Genomic DNA, 17,773 nt, shown 5'->3' with positions numbered 1-17,773 from the left:
GGTCTTGGACCGAAGAGATGTTGCGCATGATCACGCGCAGGCACATCGAGTACAGGCTCGGTAGGCGCCGAGATGCTGCGTCTGTTGCGGGCTCATGGCGCCGCGTGGGAGGGAGCGGTGCAGCAGGGTCGAAGTCGTCTGGCAGTTCGTCGGGCTGGCCCCAGTTACCCTGCACCTGGTACGCGGCGTCCTTCACGCCCATCATGCCCGCAGGCTCGGGAGATCGCCGCCAGTCCTTCATCTTGTCGAGGCTTCAAGTCCAAGCGGATGTTCACAAGACGAGCGGATGGCGGTGCGGGATGCGCGAGACGTGCAGAGGTTCTAGATCGAACGTCTGCACATCAGCTGGGCGGTGATGCGTACGACATAGTGGCGCTGCTTGCGCTGGTTCCAGTGTCAGGGTGGGAGGAGATGCCGGGTAGTTGCCAACGGGTTTGTGCGAGCAAAGGTGCTCGAAGGAGGTATGTAGCGCTGCAGTCGAGTAGTGAGCGGAGGTCATCCAGCAAGCCTTCGGAGGTTCGTAAATTTCGCGACTCGCCACCCTGCCCGCAAAACACGATTCTCCACATCTCGCCCTCGGACCAACTCAACGCCGCGCACATCCTCACTTCTCCCGCTCAGACCATCCAGGCACCTCTCGTGCACGCACATGGCGGGTTGGGATGATTAGACACATCGGGATTGCAAAACAAGAGAAAGTGTATAAGATGCTCAGAGCATCAGAGCAGCAGCTTGGCCACTCTCGGCCTTTTGGCGGTACTCGTCGCGCGCCCTCTGCATGGAGCTGCGTACATCCCTGCGCGCCAGAGCGTCTCGCACCCAGAACAGCAGCGCATCGTCGTTCTCGGGCACGAAAAAGCTGCTGAGCGCACTGAGGATCGTCTCAAAGTCCGCATTGGGCTGCAAGATGGCGCCTCGGTGCGCCCAGATGATGGCGACCGCCACGAGCGTGATGACGTCCTGCCCGTCGAGCAGCCAGGCATCCCAGACGCGCAGCTGCGTCTCGAACGGGATCGAGTTGGAGAACAAGGTGATGTACCACTTGGTCGCATACGAGCTCGCCACGATCATGTGCTCGTCCAGTGTGGCCGCGATCTCTGGCATGTACTTGCGCAGCAGCTGGTCCTGGACGAACAGGTTTTCCACCAACCCTGGGAATCCGGGCGAAAAGGTGGTGTGCAGGTTGACATGGTTGTGCATCGCCACCATGGCTGCGTAGGCGCGCTCGGGACTCAAGTAGCAAAGCAGCGTCGCAGCGATGGGCCCCATGCCTTGGCAGTAGGCGCACTGCTCGCACAGAATCGAGAGCGCGTGCAGAACGTGGAAGAGCGAACGCTGTCCCTGGCCATAGCGCGTGTGGAACTGGATATGCCCAGAAATGGTGCGGGGCACGTCGAGGTCGATCTGCACGTCGTGCGGACTAGCCATGTGCTTGAGCCGCTCAAAGCTCTCGTCGTCCGATTGGGTAGCCGCCGTCAGGATGTGCGGCTTGGCAAGCGCGTAGCTCCGCCGCCCTTCATCTGTCTGCCGCCGACGCTGCAGGAGCGCCGACCAGGCCGCAGCGCGCCAGCTGTCAGGGATGCCCTTGAAGACGCGCCGCCGCAGCCGCCGGTCGACGCCGTTGGCGAAATCAAACTCGACTGCGTTCAAGCCTGGGTCGCGGTCCTTGACGGTAAGCATGCGCGTCCACTTTGCGATCCTCTCCTGCTCGCGCTGACGGTGAGCTGCATCGGCTGCGGCGCGCACTTGGTGCACCTCGTGCGACGGATCTGCATCTCCTCCGGCTTCGTTTGCGATACTAGAGGCCGCTGAAGGGTGCGCAAGGCTGCTCGGCATGGGTAACGAACGAGAAGTGCGCAGCTTGACGGCCTTGCGCGGAAAGGGAGCGAGGAAGAGGCTGCTTGACAGCAGCGTGGCTTTGTGGTGCACATTGCCCGGAAGGCCCGAAAAGAATCCGTATCGATCGATGTTGGCGATGGTCTCTTGACGCTTCTTGTCGGCGACGGCCTGTCGACGTTCTCGCTCGTTTGTCGAGAGGAAGGTTGCCTTGGAGACGGAGGTGTCTGCGAGTTGAGCTGCTACGACTGCTGCGCGACCGTCAACATGCGGGTCGGCATGTGTACTCTGAGACGAGAGCTGCGAAAGGGCACTGCGTGTGCTATCGCTGTTGTTCAAACGCGGCGGTACATGGCCGTTGATGCGACCATTGGCCTGGCTCGCTGCGGCGCTGTGACCGGCTTTGGAGAAAGAGTCCGACTGTACGATTTGAGGAGATGCTTGGGTAGAAGCAGGAGGCTCGACTTGTCTACGAGCTGGTACGAGGCTGCTCGGACGCGAGAGTGCCGCTTCCTCCCAGGCCGACAATCCGTTCCTCTCTCGCGTGTATTCCTTGCCGTCCGAGAAGCCATCGTCGGGCACGCCAGCTATGGAGAAGTGCGCATATGTTCTGCGTACAAACTCGGCATCGGCTTCGAGCGGTGTGGTGAATTGGTTTGCACGCCATTCGGGTGTCGTTGCGCCCTCTTGTGGAGCCGAAGATCGGCGTATGCGGGGCGATTCAGGGAGTGGAGGCGCCAGCTTTGTCGAGCCAGAGGCCTGCTCTTCGCCCAGATCGGGGGAGGAGGGTGCCGTCTTTGGCCGCAGTCGAATGGGAATAGCGCGGAGGGATAAGGACCTGGAATGAGTCTTGGCATGACCCTTTTGGGTGCGACTGGCCGTCGGCCCGTCCTGATCCGCTATCATGGTGTGTTGACTTGGCTGAGCGCCAGGGGAATGAGAGGAAGGTACCGATGATGCCTTAATACAGAGCCATCTTTTGAAGAGATTGTAGAAATGGCGGAGAGATGACGAGGATCAAAGGCCGGAATTCGTATTCGTCCTTCCGCACCTGACAGTGGAGCCTGAGCCCGGCTCTGAATGCGCTGATCGACGAGCCTCTCCACGAGGGAATGAGTCAAGGGCGGAGTCGAGACTCCTTACGACAGATGAAGAAGAGGGCGGCGTTGCGGCTCGAGCGCCATTGTCATTGATTGCTGTTGTTGGGGGCCTGAGCGGGAGATGAGGGTAAAGGTAGCATGATCGGCGCATGGTGGGAAGGTGTTCCATTCCGACACCAACACCCAGCGGTCCATGCAGGGCCCTCGAGCGTACAGGCACGAGCGCACAGGCTCGCTCCGTGCAGCCGCACGCTCCCCGCTGCAGCTGGGCCACATTGAGCGCATCGGCCCGATGGTCGTGCTTAGAATGCGTCGCAATCGCGATCCGAAAAGTGTCGCTGTGGAGGCGCTCGCCTCGGATTTAGCGATTGACTGCTGAGCCTGGGTGCGACGCAGCCAGCCAACCAGAAGCGAGCGAGTGCGTGATTTTTCCACCGGCGAGAGAGAGGCTCAACCTCGAGTGGCGGTCGCAGGTTTATCTGATTTTTCGACGGATTGCGAATCCGAGCGGCGAGGGCGGTCTCTTGTGCGGTCTTCTGCACGGCGGCGGCGGCGGTTGGATTGTGGCTCACCGTGCTCCGAGAGCTGCAGAAGATGTGACTGGACTTCACGCAATCGCAACTGCGCAAGAACATTTCACCTCACCCTCATATCTTGATTCCGCCATCCATCCGCCTTCTCATCCGTGCATCTCTCGCTTCAAACCCGAACTGGTAGCACAAGTTGGACGATCGAGCAAGGTCTAGCACTCTCCACCTCTTTCCCCGCTTCCACGCACGCACATCCACAATGTCGCAGGCTGCTGATGCCAGTCCCAGCAACCTGGTCGAGGTCACCTCGCCAGAGCACTTCACCGAGATCATGCAGAAGGATCTGACCAGGGTCTCGCTGCTCAACTTCTATGCGCCATGGGCCGAGCCATGCAAGCAGATGAACGAAGTTGTCCGCGAGATCGCCATCAAGTACCCGCAGGTGCTCTGCCTCGTCATCGAGGCCGAGACGCTTCCCGACGTGTCCGAGTCGTTTGACATCGAGGCAGTCCCCTCCTTCGTCCTGCTTCGAGGACACACGCTTCTCTCGCGCATCAGCGGCGCCAACGCTTCCGCACTCTCCGCCGCCGTCGCCACGCATGTCGCTCCCGCCCGCGCCAACGGCACCGGCAGCGTCTCCAAGACTTCTGCTGCGCCCCGAGCAGCTGCCGACACATACGATGCCGCCAGCTCCACGCGCAACGGCTCGACGCTCAACGACGAAGAGGAGGAGGACGTGGTGCCAGAGACCGAGGAGGAAATCTTTGTGCGATGCAAGAAGCTCATGGAGCAGAACAAGGTCATGCTCTTCATGAAGGGCGACCCGGACACGCCTCGCTGCGGCTTCAGCCAAAAGACGGTCAACCTCTTGAGACAGGAAAACGTCGACTTTGGCCACTACGACATTCTCAAGGACGAAAACGTCCGACAGGGCCTCAAGAAGCTCAACGAGTGGCCCACATTCCCGCAGATCATCGTCAACGGCGAGCTCATCGGCGGCCTCGACATCCTCAAGGAGAGCATCGAGAGCGGCGAGTTCCGCGAGATGCTCGAGGCTTGATCTCGCTTCTCCTCGTTCATCCGGCCCTTTGCAATGTAACACTAGTATAATTCTGCCTCCGCATAGATCGCCAGCTCCCGATACATCGCACGCCACAATGGCTCGTGCGCCAACGTTATGCTTGAGGTGTAGCGAGTGGGGGCTCGAGGTTCTGGGCGGATCTGCATCGGGCTGGCAGTATGGCGGTCCGATTGTTTTGACTCAGTGGGGGGTGGGACTTGGTGGGTCAAGTGGACGCTCGATCCCTGCATGCTCCTTCAATTCGTCTAGTGGGGGTCGGACCTTTCGAGTCTATGACAGTGGGTTTGCCTTCCTCGTACCCCTGAGCGAAGGTTCCATTGTTCAAAGACAGATTCAGCGCCTTAACTGCGCTACTAAGGGGGGCATCCTAGGCATCAGAAGGGCAATCTCTTTGCGATCCGTCAACACCGTCCAGTCTCCCATCAACCTACTCCCTGCCCATTGAAAATGAAGCTATCCACCGTCTCTGTTGCTCTTGGCGCTCTCGGTGCGGGTGCCACATTCACCTCCGCCGCTGCTGTTGAGGCAGTCACCGCTGTCAAGGGGCCTGTCTCGTGGAGCGAGGTCAAGAACCACCACTCCAAGTACTGGAAGATCTTCGCCCAGCCCCGCGGCACGGATCTTCTCAACGTCAAGCCGCTCTACCACGGATGCAAGACTCTCGACGTGACCGCCGAGGTTCGCGACGAGGTGCTCAAGACCTTCCAAAACAACAAGGACTTTGAGTTCGTCCAGACCGACAAGAACCATATCCTCGCCAACTGCATCAACTGCTCCGAGTCGATCCTTGGCAACTACTACTGCACCAAGCTCAGCGATTACATCGACTGCACTTACTACGGCGACAAGAAGCTTCCCAAGGGCGATGAAGACGACGCTTAGAGGTTACCTACCCTGTGGTCTTGGCTCGAAGCTACCTTTCCCAAGCATTTTGACACGACTTCGCCTAATTTACTTGTGATCTTTTGTAGTCAAGGTAGCAATCTGGCCTTATGTCTTTACCATCGTTCGAGTGCATGAGAAGCGTCCTAGGCCTGCGCGACTCCAGACTGCAAGGTGAAGCAATATGTGACTCGTAACGACACTTGGAGAGCAACAGCGAGACTGCAATCTAACCAGATGCGGTGGCTTCCGCCCCTGCCTCTGAGTCTTGTTTCAGCGTTACAGCTTCCGATATCAGAGGACAAGACGTGAAACAGCTTCCGATATCAGATGACAAGACGAGACACCATCCTGCTCAGCTACATTGAACGCCTTTGCAGCTGCTCGCCGATCGATTCACGTCGAGCTGAATGGCTGCAGTAGATTGGCTGCAAGTTTCACGAGGACCGGCCCCGTTCTCACAATAGGACGCCCACGCCAACAGCGGGTTCATCTCGTGCGCCTACGGCCGCTTTGGCAGCCCCGCCGATACAAGGCATCGCTCTCCCCTTCCTCTGTCTCATCTCCTCATGCTGCCGATTCGCCTGGACTTTTAGCATCGCATGTGTCGTACGATAACTACGATCGAGGATCGGACGTATGGTAGGAAGTGTTGTCGCTATCAAATACCTATGCAAAACACTTTCTCACCCGCTGTGATTCCGCTGCAAGAATGCATAGAGATGAACGTGACATTGTCCAGGCAGAGGGGTGAGCGCAGGTGCTACATTCAGTGGTGTGCGGTGGGTCGGTTCCGCGCGGAGCTTTTAGAGAGGCGATGACCGCATGATCACGTTGTGGGACGCCACTGCATCGATGGGCATAAACAAACCCACCGGAAGTCACGAAACCCGATTGTGGCGAAACCTCCCACCGAACGGAGATGAACGAGCCTTGGGCTGTGTTGGCGGCGAGTTCATCAGTGCTGGCCGAATCGCGCTGATATTTGGTGGGGCATTGTGGGTGAAGGCGACGATCGCTTCATCTGATTTATTGATGCTGTGGTGCACGTCCCGCCAAGCTCAATATGCTGCTCTCATCCACATGGGATCCGCACACGAGTGTTGACCACTCCTTTAGCACAACAAGTGGGCTGCTCAAAGCTCGGCCAAGCGGCGCAGCGAAAGTACAAAAGGGCGCTGTTTCTGACCCCGTTCACCCCTTTCCAAACCATCCTCACCACACTTCCTATCCATCTCTCGCTCTTTCCTACCGATCTCACTCTCCATTCACGATGAAGTTCTCCACTGCCCTCGTTGCTCTTTCCGCCGTTGTTGGCAGTGCCATGCTCGCCGAGGCCGCCCCTTACCAGGTCAAGGCCGTTTCGTGGGCCGAGGTGCAGCACAAGCACGCGCACCACTGGAAGTTCTTCACCCAGCCCCGTGGCGTCGACCTTCAGGAGCTCCAGGAGGCTAAGCCCTTCTACGGCCACTGCAACACTCCCAAGGCTTTCATCTCGAACCGCAAGACTGTCCTGCACACCTTCCACAACAACCCTGACTTTGAGTTTATTCAGGTGGACGACAACACCATCTACGCCAACTGCATCAACTGCTCGCCCCAGATCATGAGCAACTACTACCTCACCAAGCTCGGCAACTACATCGACTGCCACGTCTTCGACGGCAAGAAGAACTAAGCGTCCAACGACGCTCGTCTCTGCCCACCGCTTTCTAAGCTGTGTGCCAAGAATGTCACCGGTCGCCGCCGAGGCTGTTATTCTTTCGATCGCTGCTTCAACGATCGTCGCTCCAGAGTAGATCCCCTCTTCCTCCCTTTTCTCCAAGCCCAATGTCCTTTCCTCGTCATTTATTCACGCTTTCCCCTCTACCAGTGTCTCTGAGTCGAGTGGCGATTATATCGATGCACTTTTGAAGAGTGTGTGTCTGAGCTACAGGTTCCAAATTTCGACGCCGCTCCAGTCGTCTCGCGACCAAGTGGTGCCGTCGCCAAGGGTATCAAAGATCTTGCGAACGCGCTTGGCAGGGATCTGCTTCAAGGGGAGGTTGAACTCGTCGCGTGCAATCTGCAGAGCGTGATCTATGTGTGCAGGGTCTCTGCGTTCAAGCGCTAAGAGAATTGTGGGCTTGGTATCGGTCTGGCGTCGATAGAAGTGGGAGATGGTCGATAAGAGCGGTCGGATGAGACCTGGCTCGTAGATCGTATCGGCGGTGACGATGAGATCTAGGTGAGGCTCAGAAGAGTCCCCAGAGGACTTGATGGAATCGTTCCCCGAGATAGCACCACGCAGACTCTCAGTCTTTGGCTCTTCAGCTGCTGTCCAGTCGAGCTTGCATACGCGAATCTGTTCCGGATCCGCATGACCCTCATGGACCAGCTGGTAGAGCCCGGAGTCAATGTTGGGGCGCAGAACCGAGTCGAGGACAGGCTCAATGTCGGTGGCTACCACGTCCCAGCCGAGCCGAGCCATGAGCAGCGAGAGGAGCCCCGTGCCAGAGCCGAGCTCCAGCATCCTCTTGCGTTTCACATTGCTGCCGGACCTCAGCTGGGGTTTGGCATAGGTGTGCAGCAGGAAGGCCGACAGGACCTGCGATGAAAGCCAGAGCGAGGAGCCGGTGCTGTTGGTGTCATTCCGCTGCAACAGTCGAAAGGCGGTGTCGATGCGCGGGAGGCGGTAGACCAGTTCGGAGAGATGCTTGGTTTGGTGCGCAGGCAGATTCACCGCATCCTTGTAGACTGCTGCAGCCTTGGTGGCATCATCAAGCTCGGACTCGCTATCAATGTCAGTGCTCGTCGAGGCTCCATCGGGCTCCGCGCCTTCTGCTTGCTTCGCCGTTGAGCGCCGAGTCGCCTTCCGTGCCATGCTCTTGCACAGCCCGACGTGAATGTGAAGGGAAGGGGGCGCTGGCCTCTGCACGAAATGAAAGGCGGTTGCAGATGTGGAGTGGCTGGGGTCACGTGCCGCAGCGTGTTGGAGGTTGAAATGCAGCGAAACCTCGCGTTGGGCCAGAGGAGGGGCAGGGCAGCCAAACGCGTCTTTCTTTTGATTTTTGGGAGAGAGCAACACTCTGCCTCGCGCGTCTCTCGTCGTCTCAACCAGCAATTTCCACGATTGCGCCCGCGCCGAGTCGCAGAGAACAACACCTCCGCTGCCTGGATTTTGGTCAATCGGCCGGCAGCGCGGCTCAGCCCGAGTCCAACAGCCACATCCAAGCTCGTCACTGCCACCACTGCTCCTTCTATACCAACCATCACCACCACCGTATCCACTTCGACAACCTATCTGTATAAAGCGCATCCTAATCGACACGCACGACCAGCTGGCACGCTCAGTGCATCCACCCTCTCAGCATGACGTCGGCCGTCAACCCCACGTATCCAATGTCGTCCGCGCGTGTCCCGCCCGATGCAGTCAAGGGCAACCGCGACGGCAACTACTCTTCCTTCCCCGTCGTCAAGATCGATGAGCTGCTCGGTGTCCTCTCCGAGATGGGCCTGTCAATCTCGCCCGAGGACCTCCAAAAGCCACAGGGACACGTAGCGCACCGCGTGTTCGTCGCCTTTCTCGAGTGTCTTTCGGGCACAACAACAGAAATGATGGATGGACGCCGTCACGAGGCGCTCGGATCTGCGGAATACAGCGAGCTCTACGAGGATGGTCTCCAGATGCTCATGTTCTTCCGCGAGGTCAAGGACATGATGAACGCCGCCACGCTCTACGACTTTACGCTCCAGGACCTCACACGGCCCAATCCAAAGCGCTTCCGACGCCAGATGTCGGCGCTGGTCAACTTCTACCGCTTCCGATCCGATCGCATCGTCGAGTTCGAGGAGCTCGTCACCGGATCCGAGGATCTGGAGAACAAGCGCAACGAGATCGAGGACGACATCGACCGCCAGCGATCCGAGCTCGCGCGCTTCAAGGCGGAGCGCGAGCTCGACGAGCCCAAAGTCAAGGAGCTGCAGCGCGTCAACGCCGAGATCACCGACGAACTGCTCGCAGCACGCAACCAGCAGAAGGAGACCATGGAGGAGCTCGAGGAGCTCAAGAAGCGCAAGGACACGCTCGCCATCAAGCACGCCGAGCTCGCGCAGGACAAGTTCCAGATCTACGAAAAGATCACGTACCTCGAGGCGCGCGTCGTGTCGAGCCCCAGCAAGATGAAGAACAGCGTGCGCGAGCTCGCCGAGCAGCTGGACAAGGACACGCTTTCGCTGCAAGAGACGGTCAAGAAGGTCGAGGAGTTCAAGCGCAACCTCGAGACGCTCGACACGTTGAGCAACGACCTGGACGCGTGCATGAACGCCATGCACGAGGTGAACCTCGAGATGGTCAAGGGCAAGGAGGAGGTGCAGAACCAGGCGGATCTGCAGGCGCTGTCGCAGGGCATCACCAACCAGCTGGCGTCGCTCAAGCACTCGCTCGAGATGACCGAGTACGAGATGAAGCGGCTCGAGGACAAGCAGAACCGCAACCGCAAGAACCTCATGGACATCACCGACAAGCACACCAAGCGCATGGACAACCTCCAGGCCGAGTTCGAACACGCCAAGCAGGAGCGCAACCGCAAAAATGCCACCGCCGACGCAAAGAACATCGAGTCGGAAAAGATCGAGGCCAAGATGGCCGAGCTCGAAGAGGCCTACGAGGCGTACCAGAAGAAGATGGTGCGACAGAAGGATGCTATCGAGACGGCAGTAAGGCTGTACATCAGCACGCTCACCAACTCGCTCCAGCTCGAGCGCTTCCCGGCGTAGCCCGGCGCAGCATCTCGACTGGTCTCTGTCCTGGATTCGGTATACCTCGCGACTCTGTACTTGTAATGCACACTTTTCTTCCTCCATTGCCTCTTGATTCAGGTCAGGAATGTCCGACTGTGCGTGAGAGTGCTTTTAGGAGATGCGGAGGGCGCGCACGGTTTTGACTTCGGCCATTGAGAGGCGCCACGAGATGCCGGAAGCTACGGCGTTGTGGTAGAGGTCGGCGTCGTGTTCGGATGCGTCGAGGTTGAGCACGTAGCTGATCTGCTGGAGCCGCGTGAATCGGTCTCGGATGGGCAAGCTGGACTGGGTGGTGAGGAAGCCGATGAGAGCGCGCAGGTCCTTGTCGAACTTGAGTGCGCCGAGTTCCGTAAATCTCATTCCCGTCACCATGGCTTCCCATGGCTTGAGCAGTGCATCCAGTGCCATGCCGACGTACGTGTCGAGGTTGGCCTGGGTAAAAGTGCCTCGGAAGTGCACGAGCAGGAGCTCCCAGGACTTGACGAAGCGGCGTCGAACCAGATCGCGCGACTCTGCATCCGAGTATCCCTCGTCATCCAGCACGTACGACACATCCCTATACGTCTCGACCAGAATCCCGCGCAACCTGGGTGCGGTAAGCTGCGTAAACATATGCTCGATCTCGGTACGCAGCGAAGAGCGAAAACGATTCACGAGCTGACCGAGACTCGCCACCGCTGCCGAGGCCTCGTCCATCTCTTTGGACTCGAACAGCCTTGCGAGAGACTGCTCGTTGCCCACCTCGGCCAGGACGCGCGACATGTAGTGCGAACTGACATCGAGCACGTTGAGATAGGTGATGAAGACGGTGCGCATCTCTCGACTCGCCGCATCCTTGCGTGGACCATCGACACTCATCGAGCCCGAGATGCTGCGCCAGAGCGTCTCCATCTTGCGCACGATCACCTCGATGTACTCCTGCTCGAGCGTCGTCTTGACCACGCGCACCATGTCCGTGAGCGTGCCCAGCGACGCCGTGGACAGGATGCGCCCAAGCACGGTGCGGATGACGTAGAAGGCATCGTCGAGAATCGAAGACGTGTATGGCCGTGCCGTAGTGTCGGGCTGGTCGATCCGAAACGCCTTTTCCAGACTGCTGCGCAGATACCACGTTTCCAGGGGCATGTAGCTGCCCTTCATCGTCTCGAGCACCTCCTGCCCGAGCTTCGACACGGCCGCATGATCGATCGGATCCGGCGGCACATCTGTCGCAGCATCTGCCTCTGCCAACGACCCAGCGATCGAGCCGCGTCGGTCGACCGAGGAGCGGCGGAAATCCTTCAGTGGCTCGTCTGCCTGGTCTGCATGCTGATTATCCAGCGAGCTCTGTCGCTCCACGTCGGATCGGTCGCTCTCCTCCCCGTCCGCTAGCCGGCCCTGCAGAAAGCGGCGGTAGAGGCCCCAGCGGGAAGACATGGCAGCGAGCTCGGTGAGGATGCGATCCACTTCGCGGCCGTCGGGACCTGCGGGCTCGTCGAAGGAGCTGTTGGCCGTCGAGCCCGCGGCGGGACTGGCGGTCCTTGCGGGCGCGCCGAACGATGCCTTGAATGTCGAGTGCTGCGTCTTGGCATCCATTGCCGCACTTGTAAAGCGATATGCCTGCACCTCATCGAGCCGCCTGCGGACGTTACGATCCTGACGCCACGAGTCCATAATGCGGTGGCCCAGACGATCGCACTCGTCCTGGAGGCCAGGCATGACGCCGTGACTAAAGTTGCCAGCACCGTAGTGGCGGTCGACGACAGGCTGGTGCATGTCGATGAGCATGGCCAGGTGCTCGAAGAGCGACGTGAGCAGCAGCGCAAAGTGGGTGGGATGCTGCGCCTTTCCTGGCAGTAGCGAGTCGGAGATGGCGCGGCCCTTTTCGCGCACCATGGACCGGGCGAAGGAGCTATACACTTCGAGGCCCTCCTTTTTCCAGCCGATCTGTGGGAGCAGCTTGAAGAAGCGCGAGGCCTCCTTCTCGTCCTTGTTCTGGGTGGATCGGATGAAGGCGTCGGTGAAAGCGGTGAGCATGGTTTTGCGCAGCTCGAGCAGCGTCGTCTCTGGCGGCTCGGGGAGATTTGTGGTGGGCACAACGGCAGCTGCAAAGCTGGACGAGCGGATGGCAGGGTCGATGGCCATGGCGCGACGGCAGTGCATGGTGGCCATGTCCCAGTCGCGATGCTCGACCGCCTCGGCGAGCAGCGAGAGCGACGATTTGAGCTCGGCGACCTTTCGGGCCCATTCGGCGGCGAGTGCGATGCGCTTGCGCTCCTCATCGAGCAGCCGTACACGTTCGGAGATGCGCTTGGCAACCGAGGCCGAGGCCTGGAGTCGACGGTCGAGCACGGCGGCCTCCTCCTGGACGAGGTGCACCTGCGGTGTGAGCGAAGCGATCGAACGGCGGGCGTCGGCGACGACAGGCTCGGACTCCTCGAATAGGGACATAAGCTCGTCGTCGAGCTCCGAAGAATGGCGTGAGAGCTCGGAGAGTGCCTGGACGATCGACGAGCGGCTGGTCAGCTGTGCGACATCGGGGAAAGGCAGGGTGTGGTGTTGGCGGCCATCTTGTGCGTCGGGCAAGGCGGAGGGTGATGATGGCAGTGCAGATGGCTCTGATGGGCCCGGTGCAGAGCCTACTGCCGTCATGGCGTGCACACGGCGAGTGGCGGTGGAGAAGAATGCAGTTGATGGTTGAGGAGGCGGAGCGTCGATGGGTGGGAAGAGGCAGCAAAGTGTTGGTGCGTGTTGGTCCGAGCTTCTTCTGCTGTTCTGTGGGCTCAGTGCTTGGATCTTCCTGGCGGGCGCAGTGGAGCGGTGGAGGTTGGAAGACGCGTTCTGCTGCTGTGGATTTTGGCAGATTTCGACTTTTGCACGGCGGCTCTGCGAAGATTCGCATTTCCAACCGACTCGAGCCTTGTCCATCATCTCGGCTTCCACCATCCATCCGCCTCGTTGATCGGCTTCAACCAGCGACAGGCAATCATCTCATCATGGCGCAGATCAGCACCACCTCAGAACAGACCATCCAGACGCTCGAGCGCATCGGCGCGCACTCGCACGTCAAGGGTCTCGGCCTCGATGACCAGCTCGAGCCGCGTCCGTCGTCGCAAGGCATGGTGGGCCAGCGTGCCGCCCGAAAGGCTGCCGGTCTCATCGTCAAGATGGTGCAGGATGGCCGTATCGCCGGCCGTGCCATCCTCATGGCGGGCCCGCCCAGCACAGGAAAGACGGCCATCGCGATGGGCATGGCACAGACGCTCGGCTCCGACGTTCCCTTCACCATGCTTTCGGCGTCCGAGGTATTCTCGCTCGAGATGAGCAAGACCGAGGCACTGATGCAGGCGTTCCGACGCTCAATCGGCGTGCGCATCCGCGAGGAGGCCGAGGTGGTCGAGGGCGAGGTGGTCGAGATCCAGATCGACCGCTCGCTCACTGGCGCCACCAAGACGGGCAAGCTGACCATCAAGACCACCGACATGGAGACGATCTACGAGCTGGGCAACAAGATGATCGACTCGCTCCAAAAGGAGAAGATCACGGCGGGCGACGTGATTGCCATTGACAAGGCGAGCGGCCGCATCACCAAGCTCGGCCGCAGCTTTACGCGCGCGCGCGACTACGACGCCATGGGCAGCGACACCAAGTTTGTGCAGTGCCCCGAAGGCGAGCTGCAGCGCAGGAAGGATGTGGTGCACACGGTGTCGCTGCACGAGATCGACGTGATCAACTCGCGCACGCAGGGCTTCCTTGCGCTCTTCTCGGGCGACACGGGCGAGATCAAGCCCGAGCTGCGCGACCAGATCAACACCAAGGTGGGCGAGTGGCGCGAGGAGGGCAAGGCCGAGATCGTGCCGGGCGTGCTGTTCATCGACGAGGTGCACATGCTCGACATCGAGTGCTTCTCCTTCCTCAACCGCGCGCTCGAGTCGGAGCTGGCGCCGCTCGTCATCATGGCGTCCAACCGCGGCATCTGCCGTATCCGCGGCACGCGCTTCCGCTCGCCGCACGGCATGCCCATCGACCTGCTCGACCGCGTGCTCATCATTAGCACCAAGCCGTACGAGCTGGACGACCTCAAGCAGATCCTCACCATCCGCGCCGCCGAGGAGGAGGTGTCGCTGAAGCCCGAGGCGCTCGAGGTGCTGACGCGCATGGCGTCCGAAACGTCGCTACGATACGCCATCAACCTCATCACCACGGCCAACCTGGCTGCCAAGCGCAGAAAGGCCGACGCCGTCGAGGTGGTCGACGTGCGCAGGGTGTACAACCTCTTTGTCGACGAGAAGCGCAGCGTCCAGTACCTCAAGGAGCACGCCGAGCAGTTTATGAGCGAGTCCGACGAGTACGGCGACATCGACGGCCTCAGCTCCGCAGCTCCGATCATCGGGCGCCAGATGGCCGCCGCGCAGGCCTGATCGCAGAGCAAGCCTTCCTTTCACATTGACGGCCGTACGTGCCTTGTATTTTTACCCCTTTCCATCAATCGTAGTCCAAGATTCCCTTTGCTCTTGTGCAGCTTTAACTGTATGACTGCGGGCGAGGTCCGACAGAAGCTGAGGGTATTGCAGCTGGTGGCGATGCACAGCAGGTGCGCCTTGCAAGCCAGATGAACAGCGTCGGCATCGGCGGTGGAGGCTACGGCCAGCTCCGAGCGTGGCTCGGCAGCAGCAGCAAAGCAGCGGCCTACAGGCGCAAAATTAAGACTCGAATGTGATCGAAGCTCGACTCCCAGAACCAGCTGCCCAAAAAAGGGCCGTGGCTGCTCAGCAGTCCAAGCCCAACCGGCGAATCAGCACGCGGCGCTGATTTTTTGCGCAGCTGAAAATGAGCTGCAAAGTGGGCCTTATGAGCCAGAGCCAGGGCAGGGGCAAAGGGGCTGGCTGCCCTCGGGTCTTATCGCGACAGCGCGCCACGCCGATGTCCGCTGCGGCGCAAACACAGCACAGCGCAGCAACTCAGCTCTCCACCTACGATCGTCATCTCACACCTTTCAACCACCACATTTCAACACCACACTTCACCAATCACAGTTTCTCACGCTTTTGAGGCTTCAGTCTACGCCCACTTTCGATCGTTTTCTTTAGGCCGCAGGGCGCAGCAGCACATTCGAAGCTCTTTTCGGCAGCGCTGCCAGGCAACCATGCGCGGCCGTTCGATTCACGCGCGCTCGCTGCTGAGGCAGCTCGGCACACACAAGAGCACGGCGCCAGCACTCTCCGCCGCCGCATCTGCCATCAGCACCTCTTCGGCGTCGGCTCGCGGCTTCATCTCGAGCTGCGGCCCGCGCTCCACGCGCTCGTCGTCGCGTCGAGTGTCGTCATCGGTGCTCTCGTCTTCCAAGTCGTCCGGAAACGCATCGGCACCAGGCAATGCAGGAGGATCGTCGTCGTCGGGCAACAGCGGCTCGGCCGCTTCGTCGTCCTCGGCCGCCTCGAAAGGCGCGACCGCCGATAAGCACATGGCATCGGGCACGGCTTCGCCGCTGGTCAAAGTCAAGTCGAACGGCCTGCGCCTCGCCAAGGCCGGTGTCAACCCTGCCAACCCACCACCATCGACGCTCGCGAGCGTGGCGTGGGAGAGCTTCTTCACCAACGAACGCCCGCTTCTGCAGCACGAGATGCTGCCGCCGCGCCCCAAGCGTGCCGGTGGCTTTGGATCATCGACGTCGCCATCGGGCGGCTCTCTCACTGCCATCTTTACTACGGACGGATCGCTCGCCACGTTTGGTAACTTTTCGGGCGAGTCGCAGCCGCAGTGGAGGCGCAGGATGCGCACCATCGCACCGGAGCGATTTGGCGAGCTGATCGACGGCCTGGCAGGCATCGAGGCTGAGACGAATGTGGCAGCCAACAACGGCGGTGCTACGCGATGGCTCGTGTCGAGCTTCCACCCAGAGTCGGATCGGGTGGCGGTGGAGTCGGCCAAGCTGGAGGAGGAGGAGAGGATGCGCGAAGAGGAGGAGGAGGCGGTGCAGAATGCGCTGGACCGCGGCGAGGATCCCGAGACGGCGCGCAAGCTGGGAGCCGAGGCGGATCTGATCATCCTGGGCGAGCCGCACGGTCCGTCGGCCGAGTGGTCGCGCGGCGTGGCGACGTACCTGGCGGAGAAGGGCCGAGCGTACGAGGCGCCGGCTGCACCCGTGGCTGGTGAAGCGGAGGGCGAAGCGATCGGCGAGCTGGAGGCGCGCTCGGTGGCTGGGCCGCACGTGGCCAACAGCGTGTTTTTCACGGACGACGACCCGAACCTGATGCTGTCGCATGCGTTGGTGCAGACGACGCTGCCGCTGGCGCTCAAGTGGGACAAGCTGGTGGCGCAGATGGATGCGGTGGCGCTGGACGACCCCTCGCGCATGGACGCGGTGGTGGATACGACCAAGCTGGATGCGGAGCTGGAGCCGTCTTTGGGGCGCGCAGGCAAGCGCGTCAAGGTGAGCCCGCTGCTGGAGGCGCACAACATCATGATGGACAGCGTGCGCAGGAAGCGCAGGAAGAAGATCCGCAAGCACAAGTACAAGAAGCTGCGCAAGACGCAGCGTGCCGAGCGCCAGCGCATGAAGAAGTAGTAGCTGCAGTCGTAGGCAATAGAGCTCCGATTCCACATTGACACTCATTCAAGTCTATAGCTTGGAAGGCTGAACACCGAGAGAGGAGAGAAGCCGGCGCACAAGAAGCGGAGAGTTTCAGTGTGTGAGATTAAAATTTTGGCCCGGATGTAAGGGTGTTAGAGCGATCGGGCGTGTTGGAGCCGGAGATGGAAAGCCGAGGCGGGCTGCGGTGCTGTTTTTGTTTTTGGCTCGGAGGTGGGTGGATGGGCGAAATTGCGAGACGTCCGAGTGTGCGGCACACACCCCTGCATCGGTGCATCGCCTCATGCAGCGGGATGAAGGCAACGTGCGGGCGTTGCTTGGTCGGTTGCATCTGGCGAAGAGGAAGCATCGCTTTCAGAAGCATACACTGTTGGAGGCGAGGAGGGGGTACAGTACACTGCCTTGTGGCGATGCTTCGAGCGGGCGTGGCTGCGCAAGGAGGACCAAGATGTGTCGCGCATCCGAGGGCGATCTGTGCAGAAGGAGCGACCGAGCCAAGCAAGCAGAAGCAGAAGCGGGCCAGCAGAGAGCAGGAAGCAGCAGCAAAAGAAGAGAGACAGGCGAGATGCGTGCAGCCAAAAGTTCGCGCCTGCATTCCACAGAAAGGTCGCATTTGGGTGCACTGCGTTGGGCTGCGCTGCAACTGCCCTGCCACCGGGCTGCACTCTCGCCCCGGCCCACCCACCGCCGTCGCTTGCAGCCTTTTGGCCCCCCCTGCGTGACGGCACTCTTCTGTCTCGCCTTTGGCAGCGCCGCGTTGCAATTTCCGACCGACGCTCGCCAGCACCGGCCACCATTCGCACCTCCATCGCCATCCCTCCCCGCCCCGCGTCAACATCCATCCACTCCCTTCCCGCCCGGCGACGCGGTCACCCACACTCTCTTTCGCTATCAGCCACCGCGGCGCGCATCGCTTCACTCGTTTCGGACCAACACTCTTTCCATCCCAACATCCCGCCGTGTGCGCAAGCTCGTCACAATGGCGCGCGAT

At 60.4% G+C, this 17,773-nt stretch overlaps 9 protein-coding genes across 9 annotated transcripts; 6 read left to right on the top strand and 3 right to left on the bottom strand.

Moving 5' to 3' along the window:
* Positions 1–711: 711 nt before the first annotated feature.
* On the bottom strand, positions 712–2,742 carry PAN0_058c6506 (rabGAP/TBC; the record flags this gene model as incomplete). The annotated part of the gene is made up of 1 exon (XM_014798058.1): positions 712–2,742. The coding sequence occupies one exon, from the start codon at positions 2,740–2,742 to the stop codon at positions 712–714; it is 2,031 nt and encodes a 676-aa protein (XP_014653544.1).
* Positions 2,743–3,725: 983 nt separating this feature from the next.
* Positions 3,726–4,526, top strand: PAN0_058d6505 (glutaredoxin; the record flags this gene model as incomplete). The annotated part of the gene is made up of 1 exon (XM_014798057.1): positions 3,726–4,526. The coding sequence occupies one exon, from the start codon at positions 3,726–3,728 to the stop codon at positions 4,524–4,526; it is 801 nt and encodes a 266-aa protein (XP_014653543.1).
* Positions 4,527–4,994: 468 nt separating this feature from the next.
* On the top strand, positions 4,995–5,429 carry PAN0_058d6504 (uncharacterized protein; the record flags this gene model as incomplete). The annotated part of the gene is made up of 1 exon (XM_014798056.1): positions 4,995–5,429. The coding sequence occupies one exon, from the start codon at positions 4,995–4,997 to the stop codon at positions 5,427–5,429; it is 435 nt and encodes a 144-aa protein (XP_014653542.1).
* A 1,273-nt stretch (positions 5,430–6,702) lies between these two features.
* PAN0_058d6503 (uncharacterized protein) lies at positions 6,703–7,107 on the top strand (the record flags this gene model as incomplete). The annotated part of the gene is made up of 1 exon (XM_014798055.1): positions 6,703–7,107. The coding sequence occupies one exon, from the start codon at positions 6,703–6,705 to the stop codon at positions 7,105–7,107; it is 405 nt and encodes a 134-aa protein (XP_014653541.1).
* Positions 7,108–7,359: 252 nt separating this feature from the next.
* On the bottom strand, positions 7,360–8,292 carry PAN0_058c6502 (uncharacterized protein; the record flags this gene model as incomplete). Its single annotated transcript, XM_014798054.1, has 1 exon — positions 7,360–8,292. The coding sequence occupies one exon, from the start codon at positions 8,290–8,292 to the stop codon at positions 7,360–7,362; it is 933 nt and encodes a 310-aa protein (XP_014653540.1).
* Positions 8,293–8,780: 488 nt separating this feature from the next.
* Positions 8,781–10,187, top strand: PAN0_058d6501 (uncharacterized protein; the record flags this gene model as incomplete). Its single annotated transcript, XM_014798053.1, has 1 exon — positions 8,781–10,187. One exon carries the CDS (start codon positions 8,781–8,783, stop codon positions 10,185–10,187), a length of 1,407 nt encoding a protein of 468 aa, XP_014653539.1.
* Positions 10,188–10,322: 135 nt separating this feature from the next.
* On the bottom strand, positions 10,323–13,136 carry PAN0_058c6500 (COG4-domain-containing protein; the record flags this gene model as incomplete). The annotated part of the gene is made up of 1 exon (XM_014798052.1): positions 10,323–13,136. One exon carries the CDS (start codon positions 13,134–13,136, stop codon positions 10,323–10,325), a length of 2,814 nt encoding a protein of 937 aa, XP_014653538.1.
* A 50-nt stretch (positions 13,137–13,186) lies between these two features.
* On the top strand, positions 13,187–14,611 carry PAN0_058d6499 (DNA helicase; the record flags this gene model as incomplete). The annotated part of the gene is made up of 1 exon (XM_014798051.1): positions 13,187–14,611. The coding sequence occupies one exon, from the start codon at positions 13,187–13,189 to the stop codon at positions 14,609–14,611; it is 1,425 nt and encodes a 474-aa protein (XP_014653537.1).
* Positions 14,612–15,336: 725 nt separating this feature from the next.
* PAN0_058d6498 (uncharacterized protein) lies at positions 15,337–16,758 on the top strand (the record flags this gene model as incomplete). The annotated part of the gene is made up of 1 exon (XM_014798050.1): positions 15,337–16,758. One exon carries the CDS (start codon positions 15,337–15,339, stop codon positions 16,756–16,758), a length of 1,422 nt encoding a protein of 473 aa, XP_014653536.1.
* Positions 16,759–17,773: the final 1,015 nt, after the last annotated feature.

Source organism: Moesziomyces antarcticus (genome assembly GCF_000747765.1).
Source record: "Moesziomyces antarcticus DNA, scaffold: scaffold_v10058, strain JCM 10317, whole genome shotgun sequence".
Lineage (NCBI taxonomy): Eukaryota > Fungi > Basidiomycota > Ustilaginomycetes > Ustilaginales > Ustilaginaceae > Moesziomyces > Moesziomyces antarcticus.
This window is presented reverse-complemented; position numbering and strand designations above follow the sequence as displayed.